The 17500-nt window shown below is 49.9% G+C and overlaps 1 protein-coding gene across 1 annotated transcript in view; it reads right to left on the bottom strand.

The window, feature by feature from the left end:
- The window catches only part of LOC106809455 (signal peptide, CUB and EGF-like domain-containing protein 3), a 48433-nt gene extending 33338 nt beyond the window's left edge, over positions 1 to 15095 (bottom strand). Inside the window, exon 1 of the mRNA XM_014812534.1 lies at positions 14810 to 15095. Within this exon, the coding sequence (XP_014668020.1) occupies positions 14810 to 15056 (247 nt within the window). The 5' untranslated portion in view covers positions 15057 to 15095. The remainder of the gene's footprint in view (positions 1 to 14809) is intronic.
- Positions 15096 to 17500: the final 2405 nt, after the last annotated feature.

The following is a 17500-nucleotide window of genomic DNA, read 5'->3' as shown; positions in this document are numbered from 1 at the left end:
GCGTGCGTGCGGCGTGCGTGCGTGCGTATGCATGCGTGCTGCGTGCGTGCGTGGCAGTGTGTGTGTGTGTGTGTGTGACGTTTGTCTACAACTGTTTGAGCTGACAAAAACGGCCAAGTCAGACCTGTAACCTGTGTGACCGTTCAGGCTGATGTAATGTGAACTTGATCGAGGAATAGATCGTAGACACATAAAGCATTAACTCCATTTTAGAAAAATATCAACATAGCAGTCCTGCGACGCGCGCGTGTGAATGAAATTAACAACCCAGCAAATTAGTTATATCATAGCACCTACCAGGATCAATAGATGTTACGCTGTGTGTAACACGTACATAAACATACACAGACACGCACGGCACGCACGGGCCGTGCCCGCACCACAGAGGCATGAAGCCGCGCGCACGGTAAGCACACAAGGCAACGTACAATAATGACCGTGGCACAACAAATCTCATAACCTTAGCTGTAAGACGGGCCGCCTGAGTTTGTTATACTTCTTTCCTTCTTCGCTCTGTGTCGCCGCAGCCGGCGCCGGCACGCCTGGTAGTGTCACGAAACAGATCTGAGACGAGGCTCGCATCGTTCGACATCGCCAAGACATCAACTACAGTTGTATTATGTCGGCCCGCTTGCCGCAAAGTCGTCAGCTGTAAGTGGGCGGCGGCACGTAGTAGGGGAGGCGGCAGAGAAAGGGGAGAGAAGAGAGAGAGAGAGAGAGAGAGAGAGAAGAGAATGAGAAAGAGAAGTGAGAGTAGAAAGAAAAAGAGAGGAGAGAGAGAATGAGAAAAGAGAGTGAAGGAGAAGAGCAGAGAGAGAGAGAGAGACGAGAGAGAGAGAGAGAGAAGAGAGATGAGAGAGAGAGAAAATGGAGAACGAGAAGGAATAAGAGAGAAGTAAAATCGCCAGACAAGAGCGAGACGATAGAGACAGGGAGGGAGGGAGAGAAAGAGAGAGAGACATAACACAGCGAAAAAAGACAGAGAGAATAGGAAATAATAAAATAGAACAGTACAGACAGAGAGAAAGAGAAAAATTAGAGACAGGGAGAGGGAGAGAGGGCGAAACGAGAGCGAGCAAGCAGAGAGAGAATGACTAAGATCTAAAATAGAGCAGACAGACAGAAAGAGAGAGAAAAGAAATGAGAGGAAGAGCAGACATATATACTAAAATATATATATATATATATAATAGAGAGGAGAGAGAAGAGAGAGAAGCAGAGATAGATAGAGAGAGAGAGGGGGGGGAGAGGATGATAGCGAGCGAAGGAGAGCGAGAGAGCGTAGCACAGCGAGACGTGGACTGAGAGAGCGTGCGAGAGAGAGAGAGAGAGAGAGAAGAGAGAGAGAAAGACTAAAAGAGAGAGAAGTGAAGAGAAAGAGAGAGGGAGAGAGAGAGAGGGGACGAGAGAGAGGGAGAGAGAGAGATAGAGAGAGGAGAGAGAGAGATAAGAGAAGAGAGAGAGAGAGAGAGAGAGAGTGAGAGAAGAAGAGAGTGAGAGAGAGAGAGCGAGAAGTTGGGGGACGGGGAGATAGCACAGCAAATGCCCTCGCGTGAATGGCGACGTAGCCGCGGGGACAGCGACTCTGCATTAGCACGTGTTTATTTTTAACACTTTTAAGCTCGTTTTTATGGCACAGGCACTACGGTTGCTCGCCTCTGCGGCCAAGGTCTGTGTTTTGTGTGAAAGCGACCATTCGGTGCTGGGACGAAGGGCGGAGGAGAGGGGGAGGCCTAGCTGGGAAGCGGTGGTGAGGAGAGGGGGAGGGGCTGCTGACGGTGGGTGAGGGACGGGGGCGGGGGCTGCTGGGACGATGGTGAGGGGAGGGGCTGCTGGGACGTGGATGAGGGGAGAGGAGGGACTCGCTGGGACGAGGGTGAGGTGACTTGCTGAGACGAGGGTGAGGGGCAGGGGAGGTGACTGGCTGGACGTGAATGAGAGGGAGGGGGAGGGGGCTGGCTGAGACGAGGGTGAGGAGGGAGGAGGGAGAGTGGGGATGCTGGGACCGATGGTGGAAGGGGGAAGGGGGAGCTGGGCTGGGACGATGGATCGAGGGAGGGAGAGGGGACTGCTGACAGCAGAGATGAGGGGAGGGGGAGGGAAAGGGGGATGCTGGGACAAATGGTGGAGGTGGAGGGGGGGGCTGCTGGGACCGAGGGCTAGAGGGAAAGGGACGGGGGGATGCTGAGACGAGGGTGAAGCGGGAGGGGGAGGGGGCTGCTGACGCTATGTCCGGTGACGTCACGGTGGTGTGTCCTGGCCTAGCTTTTACCGCTTGAGGCGTAACTAATGAGAAGCGATAGGTGTGCTGTTGCTGCTGCTACTACTGCCTACTGCGCTCTGCCTGGCTAATGCTGCTGCTGCTACTACTGCTACTACTATCTCTACGTATACTACTCTACTACTACTAACTACTACTACTACTACACTTACATAGCTATACTACTAACTACTACTAACTAACTGTTATACTACTCACACTACTATACTAGCTCACTACTACTACTACTACTAACTACTTACTAGTTTTACTACTGACTACTTACTACCTAGCTACTACTAGCTACTGCTGCGCTGCTGCTGCTGCTGCTGCGCTGCGCCTGCTGGCTGGTGGGTGGTGGTGTGGTGGTGCTGGATGGCTACTAGCTACTGCCTACTGGCTGGCTGACTGCTGTCGCACTTGCTTAGGCGCTTGATCTGGCGCTGATCAATGTATGAATGAAAATATTTCAGATGCAAGAGAAGAAAAGGCGAACGTGCGTTAAGGGCGGCGATAAGAAACTACGAGAAGAATAGAAAATGAAAAAAAATGATTAAACTTGGGCGAAATTGGAAAACAGAAAATGCCCGTAGAAATGAATGTAAGAAAAGCAGACGGAGAACAAAACGAACGAACGGGCCAACGAATTAAGCAACCATAACAAACGAACGAAACGAACGAAATTCACTGCGCGTACAGTAAGCTCAAACCAAAGACCCGAACAAACGAACGAACCATTCGTGATGCTACATCCATCTCCTGTAGCAAGTCAGCGACAGCAGCAGCAGCAGTCCAGTAGTAGTTGTAGTAGTGTAGTAGTAGTAGTAGTAGTAGTAGTAGTAGTAGTTAGTCGTAGTAGTACGTTGTAGTAGTAGTAGATAGTGTTAAAGTAGTAAGTAGTAGTATTTTGTAAGTTAGTAGTAAGTAGTAGTAAGTTTGTAGTTAAGTAGTAGTAGTAGTAGTAGATAAGTAGTAGTAGTAGTAGTAGTATAATAGTATTAGTAGTAGTAGTAGTAGTCAGTAGTAGTATAGTAAGTTGAGTAGTAGTAAGTAGTAGTAGATTGTAGCTAGAGTCAGTAGTAAGTAAGTAGTAGTAGTAGTAGTAGTAGTAGTGCAGTAGCTACCATGTTTAGTAGTTGTAGTCAGTAGTAGTAGTAGTAAGTAGTAGTAGTAGTATGTAGTTAGTAAGTAGTTGTAGTAGTAGTAGTAGTAGTAGAGTAGTAGTATAGTAGTAGTAGTACATAGTATGTAGTAAGTAGCTAGTAGTAGTAGTAGTTAGTAGTATCGTAGTTGTAGTAGTAGTAGTAGTAGTAGTAGTAGCAGTACCAGTACCAGTAGTAAGATAGAGTAGTAGTAGTCTAGTATAGTATAGTAGTAGTAGTAGAGGTGGTAGTAGTAGTAGTAGTGAGTAGTAAGTAAGTAAGTAGTAGTAGTAGAGTAAAGTAGTAGTAGTAGAAGTAGTAGTAGTAGGTAGTAGTAGTAGTAGTAGTAGTAAGTAGTAGTAGTAGTATAGTAGTAGTAGTAGTAGTAGTGCAGTAGTAGTAGTAGTAGGCAGCAGCAGGCTCTATGGCCCTGCGGGAATACTGTACGGCGATGCAGGCTATAAACATAGAGCTATGCCAGGCAGCAGCAGCAGCAGCACTATCAGAGTAGCAACAGCGAGCAGCACGCAGCAGTGGCAGTAGCAGAAGGGTGGGCATAATGTTTGCTTATGAAACAGAGTATCGCGGCCGTATGACACGCGTAATAAGAATAGCCGAGTCGGTTTATAGTTAGTGTTAGGGTTAGGGTTAGGGCTGGGTTAGGTTAGGGTTAGGGTGCTTGCATGCATGTCCTTGATATACGGAAAGTCTGATAGAGGAAGTTGTATGCGTAGTATCAAAGCCCCTTCCCCCTGGTAGTTTATGGAAAAAAATGTGACGCATGTCGCAACCAACCAGCACCATCAGCAAGGCTGCGTGCATTCTCAACGCTTCGGAAGATAGCAGATTCGTGGCTGACGTACACTGACGTCCGCGGATAGCTTCTGTTTCATGGAAACATATGCCAACACAGTAGCAGAAGCAGTAGGCAGCAGTAAGTGGCAGTATTAGTAATTATTAGTAGTAGTTGTAGTAGTAGTAGTAATAGTAGTAGTTGTTGTTGTAGGCAGCAAGTAGTAGCAGGCGTAGGAGCAAAGTGATTTCACAGCGGCAGCTCCGGCGTAAGAAACGCCATAAACGCGAAGTCGAAAGCGTGGGAAGGCATCTGCCGTAGGTCAAAAACCATGTATGTGCGTGTGCGTGCGGCGCGCTGTGTGTGTGTGTGTTGTGGTGTGTGTGTTGTGTTGTGGCGGCCGTGTGCTGTGTGGCGCGCCTGTGTGTGGTCGTGTTGTGGTGCGTGCGTCGCAGCGCCGCTGTGTGTTGTGTGTTTTTGTTGCGTGCGTGCTTTGCGTGGCGTGCGTGCGTGTGTGTATGTGGTGTGGTGTGTTGTGGCGTCGTGCGTGTGTGTGGCGCGTGTGTATGTGGGCAGAGCTGTAGGCATGGTATTCCAACCATGGCCAGTTCTTGAACACGAGCGTAAATCTCCACAGCAGTTGCGCGTCTTTGCGCATGCGGCCATTGCGAAACCATGTCATAGCAATCGCGCCCATGTCCCGTCTACAGCAGCCGCTATATCTACCACATACGACGTATATCCAAGCACACATTCCGATCGCCGTGACCCTTTTGATACCGGAAGTGCTGCGTAACGTCGGTGAGAGAGCGCGATCGCACGTACTCGGTGCGGTGGTCGCGTTGCCGGCGGGCGGCGGGCTTGCCGTCGCCCCGTCCGCGTCGCCGCGCCCCAGGCAGAAATAACGGAAGAACAGCGAGCAGGTACAGCACCCGACGGCGTGGACGTCATCGTCGGCCCGACACGCCGAGACGTCAACAGTACTAGCAGACGTCGGTCGTGGTCGCACGGGACGGCAGTTGTCCTGCGCTGCACAACTGGGACTCGTCACGGTCACACGAACGACAGCGTCAGGCGTCCATCTGCTTCTACAACTATACATCGCTCTTGCAGTCGTATTGAACAGCTGCTAACAATAATCGCACGATGTCGACAATACGTAGGTCGTCTATTGCACGGCATGTTGACCGTGTCAACACACACAAACGACACGACTGCAATGTCGTATGAAACGCACATCAGACAGCGCGACAAGTTTGCTTGATCGGTATTAGTATATACCACCTACTCCAAATCGTATCTTAGGCCACCGTACAACGTAGCACACGTTATCGCAATATCAACTGTAGCACAGCTGAGGTGACAAAATCACACCAGAACGCGTATCCGCACCGCTATGTCACACACACAAGCACCGTGCTATACAACTACCAGACGGTATGTCACACACCAACCAAGCACCCGCGGCCGCACAAACAACCGCGAGTTATATCACACACGAATTACGCGTGTCAGCAACGATAAGCCAGTAATCACGCACTACCAATGCGCCAAGAGCATGGCACAACTCCGGTGCCCAATTGTCATACACACCGTAGTTAGTGACCGGATATGCACGTATAGCAGTCACCAATTCGGCTTCCTTTCCATCGCCGACTAGATACTCCCAACGACGCGAACAGCGGACGAAACGCAATCTCCACACCCCACTACCGACCACTCACGAACGTGAGCAGCGGATTGTCACCATCACAGGTCGCTTGTGGCGCCTGGTTCTACACCGCTGGCTATGTCTCAGCTAGGCCGTCGCTCCGTACGTAGGGCACGGCATGTCATACGCCCGCGCTGCACTACCTGTTACCATCAGCTATATCAACACGTTGCTGTCCAGCTTGAGGCGTTATCGAGAAAAGAGAAGAGAGAGAGAGAGAGGGAGACGGGGGAGAGAGACACCGAGAGAGAGAGGGAGACGGGGGGAGAGAGACACCGAGAGAGAGAGGGAGACGGGGGAGAGACGACCGAGGAGAGGAACGAGAGAGAGGGGGAGGGGAGGAGAGAGAGCGAAACAGAGAAATAAAACGAGAAAGAGAGAGAGAGAGAGAAAGTGAGACGGACAGAGAGGAGAGAGAGAGAGAGAGAGAGAGAAAGTGAGACGGACAGAGAGAGAGAGAGAGAGAGAGAGAGAGAGAAAGAGAGAGAAAGAAAGAGAAAGAAAATAGACAGAGAGAGAGAGAAAGAGAGAGGGGGAGAGAGGGAGAGAGAGTGAAAGAGAGAGAGAGAGAGAGAGAGAGAGAGAGAGAGAGAGAGGAGAGGAGAGAGAGAGAGAGAGAGACAGAGAGAGAAAGAGAGGGGGAGAGAGAGCGAGAAAAAAAAATAGACAGAGAGAGAGAGAAAGACAAGGGGGAGACGAGGAGAGAGGAAAGTGAACAGAGAGAGAGACATGTAGACAAGACGAACAGGGACGCCAGAAGAGAGAGAGAGAGAGAGAGAGCAGGATGAGAAGAGGAGGCAGAAAAAGAAGAGCATGCGGAGAGGCGAGGGCGGCGAGTAGAGAAAGCAACCCTACGAATCATAACTCTCTGGCATTTTCTCTACTCATCCTAGCCATGCATCATCATCCATGCTCTCCCTCGCTTCCTTCGCTCCTCTTCACTCTGCCTCCTCCTCCTCTCATACGCTCCTCTCTCATCCCTCATGCCCTATTCTGCTTTCTTCTTTACTCCTCCTCCTCCTCCTCCTCCTTCTCCTCCCTCGTCCTTCTTCTCCTCCATCTCGTCCTCCATCTCGTCCTCCCCAGACTCGGTGATGAAAGCAGCTAAACTAATATTATTGCAGGCAGCAAGCGCTCATGCACGCTATGCTCGCTCAACTCTTGTTATCGCATGCGGGATTGGCGGAAATTCATGTCGAAAGAAGGCGAGAGAGAGAGAGAGAGGATAGATAGAATAGAGAAGAGAGAGAGAGAGAGATGAGAGAGAGAGAGAGAGAAGAGATAGATAGATAGAGAGAGAGAGAGGAGAGAGAGAGAAAGAGAGAGAAAGAGAGAGAAGAGAGAGGAGAGAAGAGAGAGAAAGAGAGAAAGAGAGAGAGAAGAGTAGATGAGAGTAGAGAGAGAGAGAGAGAGAGAGAGAAAAGAGAGAGAGAGCTAAGAGAGAGAGAGCGGCGTACAGAGATTGACAGAGTAGAAGAGAAGAGAGCAGAAGAGAGGGGGAGGGTCAGAGAGAAGAGGAGAATGAGAGAATAGAGAGAGAGAGAAGAGAGAGAGAGAGAGAGAGAGAGAGGGAGAGAGAGGGAATGAGAGAGAGAGAGCGAGAGCAGAAAGAGAGGGAAGAGGAAAAGAGAGAAGGTGACGGGGAAAGAGAGAGAAAGGAGGAGAGAGAACAGGCCGGGCGAAGAGAGAGAGAGAGGGAGAGAGGGACGAGAGGAGGGGACGAGAGAGAGAGATAAGAGAGTGAGCAGTAGAGAAGAGAGAGAGAGAGAAGAGAAAGTAGAGAGAGAGACTAGAGAGAGAGAGCGGCCGTAAACCAGGAGATTGACAGAGAGAGAGAGAGAGAGAAAGAGAGGGGGAGGGTCAGAGAGAGGGAGAGTGAGAGAAAGAGAGAGAGGAGAGGGGAGAGAGAGAGGAGAGAGCGAGAGAGAGAGAGAGAGAGAGAGACGAGAAGAGAGGTCTTAATCCCCCGCACGCGGTTCGCTGCGAGGTGGGTCGTCATGAGCACGTGTACGATGGCACGGCGCAGACGCTCAGGGAGCTGAATTGCCATTGTGACGCAAGCAGGCGCGCCGGTACGTACAGAACGACGTGGGTTTTTTGCAGAGCAATTCGTGTCGCGACTCGTAATGCGTCTCTACGTGAAGAATGTCAGTATTTCACCGGCGCGACAGAGGGTGAGAGAGGAGATGCTAGAGGGCGAGATGGCTAATGCCGAAGAGGGCGATGGATGAGACAAGAGAGTTGCGGGGTGCGGGGGTTGCCATCGAGTCGCCGCGTGCACAGTAGCGTCTTGATGAGGCCTTCTCTGTACACACACACAACACGGCACGCAACGCGAACGCCAACGGACGGAGCACGACACGCACGATACACACACATACACACGCACACACAGCACGCAGCCGCGCACGCGACGCAGCCGCACGCACGCGACACACAAACAACACACAACGAGCACACAGCGGCACTGCACGCACGCACGGAAACCACGCACGCACACACACACACACACACACGCACGCACGCACGCGGCACACGCACGCACGCCACACGCCAGTAAGCAGCATGCACGCACAACACGACACACACAACCACACACACACACACACACAGCAACACACACACACGACCACAACACATACACACACACAATACCACACACACAAGCACACACACACACACGAGAGAGAGAGAGAGAGAGAGAGAGAGAGAGAGAGAGAGGCCTTACTCCCCCCACGCGGTCGCGCTGCGTCATGAGCACGTGTACGATGCACGCGCAGACGCTCACGCCAGCGCGCCGGTACGTACAGACGACGTGGGTTTTTGCACAACTTCGTGTCGCGCTCCATGCGTCTCTACGTGAGAAATGTCAGGTATTCCACCGAGCGCAGAGGGTGAGAGAGGAGATCTAGAGCGATGGCATCCGGAGAACGATAGAGAGACAAAGAAGTGCGGGGCGGGGGGTTGCCATGAGTCGCGCGTGCACGTACGTCTTGATGAGGCCTTCTTCTGTTACACAAACACACACACGCACGCACACTCACGCACACACACACAACCACACACACACTATTTTCTCTCTCTCTCTCTCTCTCTCTCACTTTCTCTATTTATCTCTTTTATTCTGTATGTCTCACTCCCCCTCTCTTTCTATCTGCTGCCTTTGCTTTCTGGCACACTATCCTCCCTTTTCCCCACCTCTATCTGACAGTAATAGTATATTTCTTCGGATATTCTTCTGCACGTGAACAGGTGCGAGCAGACAGGTACGGTTGTTATTACGGTGACTTTACGGCTTCTCTGACAGTGTACGCCGCCAGTATAGGCACCGCAGCGAAGCAAACCCACACCAGCATCTTAACCAGCCTAGCAACCGCATGCCAGCATCTCTCCTAGCGTAGCAACCACCCGCCAGCATCCCTCACAGCCTAGCAACCACCCGCCGGCATCTCTCCCAACCTAGCAACCACCCGCCAGCATCTCTCCCAGCGTAGCAACCACCCGCCAGCATCTCTCCCAGCGTAGCAACCACCCGCCAGCATCTCTCACAGCCTAGCAACCACCCGCCGGCATCTCTCCCAACCTAGCAACCACCCGCCGGCATCTCTCCCAACCTAGCAACCACCCGCCGGCATCTCTCCCAGCCTAGCAACCACCCGCCAGCATCTCTCCCAGCGTAGCAACCACCGCCAGCATCCCTCCCAACCTAGCAACACTCCGCCAGCTTCCCTCCCATCCTAGCAACCCTTCATCAGAATTCATTCTTCTCCGCATAGCAACCACCCTGCCAACAGCATCCACCACGGCATCACAGTGGCTACGCTGCGCTGCTATGCCTCACCGCAGCGTCTGCCGCACTGCCATGCTTACGTATCACAACCGTCAACCGACGGAGAGATAGCGTCCGTACATCGCTCGCTGCTCGTCCGCAAGCCTTCGTAAGCACGAGATGCGCACGCGCCGCGCATGCGCATGCTCAGCGATCTACGCACCCTCGGGGCCGTGCGCTTTGTTCGCGCGCGTCCCGCGAAAAATCTTTTGCCGTCGCGCTTAGCCGTAAAATCGTCGTCGCGATCTTGCCGTACGCCCCGCGGGCGATGTAGCGCGCGAACGAACACTATTGTATTGTAACAGCCGCGCGTCTGGCTGTGGACGGATGAGAGGGAAGGTGAGAAGGGAGAGGCTAGGGAAAGGGCGGATGAGGAGGGGGAGAGGATGGCATCGGAGGGGAGGGGAGGGGAAATAAAGGGAAGGAAGGAGGGGGAGACGAGGTGGGGTGGAGTGACGAGGGGAGGGGAGGGGAGGGGGAGTAGAGGGGAAGGGAAGGAAGGAACAGAGAAGGGAGGTAGAGGGCGCTGGGAGAGAATAGGGTAGGAAAGAGAAAGGGCAGGGTGAGGATAAAAATGAATGTAAGGGAGCGGTTGGAAGCGGCGGGAATGCAAGGGGAAGGGATTCGTATGCCTGTCTGACGAGATTGAAGGAGGGGACTGAAATGGAATGAACAGAATTTCTGGGGGGGGGGGACGGGAAAAGACATGGCAGAGCTGTTGGTGAGTCTCCCCTTCATTCTCGATCTCTAGACGTACGAGATAGAGATAACTGTACTGTATGCAGTGATCTTTCTCCTTCTTACTTTTTCTTTCCTACTTTCTTGTCCTTATCTCCTCTATCCCCCTACTTTCATTCCCTTTCTTCGCATATTCTATTCCTTTCGTCTCCTAGTTATTCCCTACCTCCCCTCTCCTACCGTCTTGTCCCTCCCATATCCTACCATCCTGTCCCATCCCGGCCCTATCCTCTCCTCCCCTCCTTTCCCATCCACTCCGCCATCCACCCGCCTCTTCCATCAACTACCCTCCTTGTCTTCCCCTATCCTCATCTTCTCATTTCCTTCCCTTTACGTATGTCATCTTTTCCTTCTCCTCACGCATCTTCTCCTCTCCCTCTCTCTCTCTCTCTCTCTCTCTCTCTCTCTCTCGTCCTCTCCTCTTTCTCCCCTTACGCATCCGCGGCTCCTTTTTCTTCTCTCACTCAGGCTGCTCTTCTCTCTCTTCACCCTTATCGTTCAAGCGATGTTTTCTTTACGTTAAGCGCCTCATCCGTGTTTATCATCTCTTCAGTCAGACTGACGCCTATAGAGAAAAAATTGTTGGTCTTTTTTGGCTTTTCGCCAAAGAAACGCGCCATGTTCTCGTGCTAGCTGCCACTGCGCATGCGCGGCCGAGAGATTGATATAACAAATTCAGGAGTGAATAATAATACATTAATCTATGATTGTTATTCGCCCCTGACACGATGCAGTCGCAGTCGATGTCTCGTCATTCAGGTGATAAATCATCAGATAGAGATCTGACAGACCTGCATGTATACCTGACGAGCGGTTTACATAATAATACACGAATATATTATGCCGAACGTGTGCACGAGCGGCAGTTGTAAGTACATGCGTACAAACACGTGTTTTTATACCCGCAACTATACGCATACAATACTCTCATCTCGTGTTTAATAAATTAATTATTCCGCTCGCATTTTAAAGTCCGCGAGTCAGTTGCAAACAGCAGTGGGTATCAATGTAGGAACTACTCGCAACGCTCCAGCGTGTTCTCTGTTCGCATTCCTATGCATGACTTCTTAATTAGACCACTGTCAGCAAGAACAAGTCCGCACGTGCAGCTACAGCACACGCGCATCTATTGACTATATATATACAACAATATAGTATATACAAAAAAATACAATACAAAAAAACAAAAAAATAAAATACAAAAAAGTAGTATACAACAAAATAGTTGTATATATATAGTCAATAGATGCGTGTGTGCTGTAGCTGCAGATGCGGACTTGTTCTTGCTGCCAGTGAATTAGACATGCTACATGGTGTCTACGAGACGGGAGAAGTGACAGGCTATAATACTTGTTAGAGCGTCGCGTAGTCAGCCACGCATAATATAACACGTGCCGCCTGGCTAGTTGGGTAAGCTACAAGAATCGGGGGGCCGCGGTCGGTCGCATTCATTGCAATGTATTTTCTTGTACGTTGCACTTTTAGCGCTGACAAAACATTGACCTAACTGTGTATTTTAATGTAAATACAGAATGCTCGAATTTGAATTTTTGAATTTGAACTTAAGAGTTCAAACTTTTGAGCGTAACCGCCGAGCAAAGATCGACGTGTGAAATGAACTTCTCATATGTACATGATTCATGAATTGCTTCGCGATGGTTTGTTGCTGAGTCATGTTCGGATTCGGACTCGACTAAAACGGATACGCATGTCTGTTTGGCGTTCGAATAATCGTTACACACATACAGACAGGCGGGACATTGTCTATTACCGACCTTGTCTATTGCCAGTGAGTCTACCAGTAGCTAGTACCAGCACCAGTGTCAGTGTGGCTTAAGGGGTCGTTGTCGTATCAGGTACTACAGATGTGTACCCGAGGTACATATATGTATACACAAAGTGTACCAGACTTGTACTGACATAAAGTGTAACCCTGAACCCTACACTAACCCTAACCCTAAACCCAAACCCTAACCCTAACCCTATACATACCTCATATAAAAATATAAACATAATACTAAACAACCTAAAACTACTCGGGTACATACTGTAGTACCTGATACGACAACGACCCCATCTGCGTCAGTGTGTCCAGTTCGGCAGTACAATCAGTGGTAAAACACCGTTTGTATATTTTATTATATATATATATACTATATAATCGGCGATTTTAGTAATATAATGCGTAACAATGCGTATATATTAATGTTTATGTTTCAATCATAATGTTTCTGTAACTACAATGGAAACACTATAGACATACTATAGAAAATCATCTTGAAAACGAGCCCATGCATGGCGAGATCGTTCTTGCACACGCCTCAACACGGCGCGCAGTTACAGTTATCATCAAGAGTACAGGATAGGAGATATCTCCTATAATGTACTCTTGTTATCATCTTTTCTCATCTCTCGACTTTTCTTCATCTGTGTGCTCGCACTTCTTTTGTATAACGCGTGTACTTCGCGAGTTTGTCTGCAATTTGCGGTCGCGATACGCTCAGGTATGCCGTACTTTGTAGACGGCAATCATTAAAAGCTCGTCGCAGGCGGTTGAGACCGCTCCCACGCCCTGCCCGACACCGATAGACACCTGTGCTCGTTTCATATTAATGTATTCACGCGCTGCGGCGGTTGTGTTCCGCGTGCGGTCGGCCACTCGCTGAGAGGCGGTCGTATTCGTATAGATTGTTACCGGTTCGTCTCTTCTCGTCCTCTCGTCTCTCTTCGCTCTCTCTCTCCTCTTCCTTTTCTGCTCTCTCTCTCTCCGTTCGCTCTCTCTGCTTTGTCGGACTTCCTCGCTCAATATATTCATCCATCTATCCATCCATCCACCTATCCTCATCCATCCATCTGCCGTCCGTCCGTCCGTCTACCCATCACTTCATCCGTCTATCCATCCATCTAACCATCAAACCATCTAATCATCTAACCATCTATCTATCCTTCATCTATACTATATATCCATCCGTCTGTGTATCTTATCCTTTCTATCGTGCCATTCTATCTATCTATATATCTACCTATATCTCGTCTCTCCCTCCCTCCCTCTCTCTCTCCCTCTATTTCTCGCTCTCTCTCGCTCACTTTTCTCTCCCCTTCTCTCTCTCCCGCGCGCGCTCTCTCTCTTCTTTACGTCGCCGCCGCGAATAAAAAGAATAAAAACGTTTCGCAAACAGACGGCTGGCTAGTTTAAGCGCGCAGTGTAAACATTGCATCCGTGGTATTCTGCTAATCCTCGCCTTCTCCCTCTAACTCGTTACCTGTAGTCTACGAGTACAATAGGATCGTACATCGCAGTACGTGTCAATTGTGTGCGTGTGTGTTGTGTGTGTTGTGCGCGTGTTGCTGTGTGTGTGTGTGTGTGTGTGTGTGTGTGTGTGTGTGTGTGTGTGTGTGCGTGGCGTCGTGTGTGTGTGTGTGTGGTGTGTGTGCGTGCGTGCGTGCGTGCGTGCATGCGTGTGTGGTGTGTGTGTTTGGGTGTGTGTTGTGTTGTGGGGGGGGGGGGGGTGTATGGTGTGTGTGCGTGTGTGGTGCGTGTATGGTATACTGTGTGTTTGTGTGTGTGAGTGTGTGTGTGTGTGGTGTGTTGTTGTGTGCGTGTGGCGGTGTGTGTCGCTGTTGCTGTGCTGCGTGTGTGTATGGTGTGTGTGTGTCGTGTGTGTGGCGATGTGTGTGTGTGTGTTGTTGTGTGTGTGTGTGTGTGTGTGTGTGTATGTGTTCGTGTGCGCAAGTGAGTGTACGCGCGACTAGCGACTTGTTCTAGTTCGATCTTATCAAGAGCGTATAAAGAAGGCTTCTTTATACGCTCTTGATCTTATCCTGATCTTATCAGGAGCGTATAATGACAAATTGACAATAATGACAAATATATTTGTCATTATACGCTTCTGATCTTATTGATACCCATTCTAAGCACTGATGACACTATACACACGCAATTTCCAGCACGTTGTGTACGCATCTAGATGGAAACATTGGTGCTCAGAAAAACCATGCTGCATAAGCATATGTGTGCATGGATAAAACATGCTAGTGCCACCTATCGTCTAATAAAGTAGTGGCCACCAAAAATCTCAATAGCCGCCACTAGGGCCCATGACATAAATTGACGGGGTATACGTGAAATGGAGATTAGGAATTTTGTGTTGTTCGAAAACTGAAACTTTAGTTAGAGGGTTTCTTGTATAATTAGTATACCATGAGCATAAATCCCAGCACAAATAACGAGAAATATAATTAATATTCGTTACATAGGCGCGCAAAAAATGCTCACGCACGGATGCCCGGATGCGGCTCCTTCGTTAAAACAAGTGAACATCGAAAGATATCTCACCGTCATCTCGCTGCAGAATTACCGTAGCCTTGCACAGACCCGAACCGTTTCGGTAGTTTCCGGCCACAACCCGATTGAACCCGACGTAGACTGCGTAGTCTCTCGCTCCGTACATCGTCTTCTGTCCGTCGAGCGTGTACAGAAACTTCGACTCGATCGAATCGGCCATCTTGCCCGAGCGCCAGAACACGCGCTCGTCGCTCACCTCCACCGTGAGCTTCGAATTTTTTCGCACCGCGTTATCCATGACCTTCAGCAGAAGGTCGCCGTCGACGCTGGCGCCGAGATGACCCGGAAGTCGGTTGGCGTAGATGCGCAGTTGCTTGTTGAAGATCTGCGTCTCGGCCATGTTGGACGTCGTTCCCGCGTCGCCGCCGTAGCCGTCGCCCGTCGGCGAGTCGGACACGTCGAGCGTCCACCGACGCGGTCGCTCGTACATCAACACCAGCTTGGCGGATTTGTACGGACCGGAGAAGTCTATGCGGAGGACGGCCTGCCGCGAGCAGCGCTTGCCCTGGGCGGCGCTCGGTGCGGCGACAAAGTCCACGTAGTCGCTGTAGCCCGTCACGATGCCGTCGTGCAGGTTGACGGTGACGCTGTTGCGTCGGCTGGCCGTCGTAGTCTGCGTCGCGGCGGCCGATGCGTCGGCGACGCTATCGAGCAACAGCAGCAGCCCTGCGGGAAGAGTAGCAGACGAACTTTATTATGCTATGCGTTGTTAGCGAGTGTCGTGTATAGCGGAGAATCTACTACAGAGATACTACAGAAAATTTATGATTAACAAAATTATTGAAAAAATGAGAATTAATAGAATTGCTAAATTTATATAATAAATATATGAATAATAGATATAATTAATAAAAATAACGAAAAGGAGATAGACGCGACGTTTATAAGAAGGAATATGTATACTGGAATAACTCGATATAATCGCATGATAAATTAACCTTTCAGGATGCACTTTGATACACTTTGATGCAATTCTTTTCTTTACGTTTCCTTTAGGGTTCACTTCGTTATTCCAGCATTTTAAGTGCATTCATGAGGCCGAATACTGCCCCGAGGCTAAGCACCTGCATAAATATCCTCGTTGTGACACCATGACGCGGTTTATATAAATAATTAATTCTCAAGATGCCGCTCGCGCATCGTGAATATGACGCTAGATGGCGCCAGCTGCCAGAAGCGTTAGCGATTAGCATCCGATCAGGAGTGAATCAAAACAAATGTGTTTTTATTCACGCCTGAAACGATAATAATTTACTGGCTTTAACCCGGCCTTGTTGAACGGCATAACCCACTAGATACACGCACTAGGAGCTGGGAAGCGGCCTGCGTAGCCTCGTGTAAGCGTGCGTATACGCGCGCGGCTCCGTGTGCGCGCGCGTGCATGCGCGTAGCCCTGTCCACCAGCCCGTATAGCTGCACGTATACGCGAGTAAACACGCGCGTGTTCTGCAGCTAGATCTGTAGCTAGATTGGGGATACCTTGAGTTGATACAGCCTACATTGCGTTACGGCTATATGAGCCATAATATGTCCAGCAATGCAGCAATGATCCAATAAGCCACACAATCAGGGGGGCCCCGATATTCGAAACCAAATTAGTCATAATACTAGTCCTAACATTAACAGCTTTTTATCAGAGACCGCTGACAAAAACATGGCAAATTTAAGAGTTTCTCATAACAGTTAATAGAGGCCCGGTCTGCGAGAAAAACGCTAATGTTAAGACTAATGTTGAGCTGATAGTTTCTGACAACGTGTCCCAGAGTTAGAGGATACTTTTAGACTCTAATGAGCATCCTGAGACATTTCGACGTGTTAGTAATGCAATGTCAAAAATGAATAACGGTTGTTTTCATAGCAGATGTAGAGCAACTGCAGGAGTCGTTGGTATCATGTGCGCGACATTAACAGGGAATCATGAAGTCAGCCTACACCCGGTGTATGTAGCCAAAATTATTAGGTCTATGCGCGAACGTTAATTATAGTACCAGACGCCCCCGCATCGCCGAGAACGGCGCTGGAGTAAGCTCTAATGAGTGTACACGACCACATTAATTAAGGAAATTAAAAACAATATGAACGCGATCGGAATAAAATTGCATATGATCTGATTGTGCTTAAAAATAAAACCGAATTTATCTGAGAATTAACCGTAATTATCACCGCTCGCATAAAATGAGTAAAAAAACAAGATGGCTGCCCAAAACATCCGCATTCCGTCGTCTGCCGCTGCGCGCGGCATTTCACATTCCATAACTACACCGATTGTCAGATTGTCTGATTGCCGTCTTTCTCTCTCTCTCTCTCCGTCGATCTGTCGATCGCGAGTGAGATCTTCGGCCGCAAACAGGCGTGTAGCGGGTGATCTATCGCTCCGCTGATCTGTCACGCGCGCCAGCGGGTTACACAACAGCAGTAGCAGCAGCAGCGCGCGCGTTTGTATAAAAACGGGGAGCAGCGGATCGCGTTACCATGGCACGATGACGCCGGCAGCGTGATTGACGGGCCGATAGCATCTCGCGCGGACCACACACGCGCATTGGCAGGGCTCGGTTGACAACTTTATAGTGTGCTGCTGTCAGTGAGTGAGAGAGAATGAGAGAGAACACGGTGAGGGCGGAAGGCATGGAGGAAGGAAGAAAGATGGGCAGAGCGAGGGGAAAAGAGAGGGGGAGGGAGATG

Source organism: Priapulus caudatus, unplaced genomic scaffold (assembly GCF_000485595.1).
Source record: "Priapulus caudatus unplaced genomic scaffold, Priapulus_caudatus-5.0.1 Scaffold356, whole genome shotgun sequence".
NCBI lineage: Eukaryota > Metazoa > Priapulida > Priapulimorpha > Priapulimorphida > Priapulidae > Priapulus > Priapulus caudatus.
This window is presented reverse-complemented; position numbering and strand designations above follow the sequence as displayed.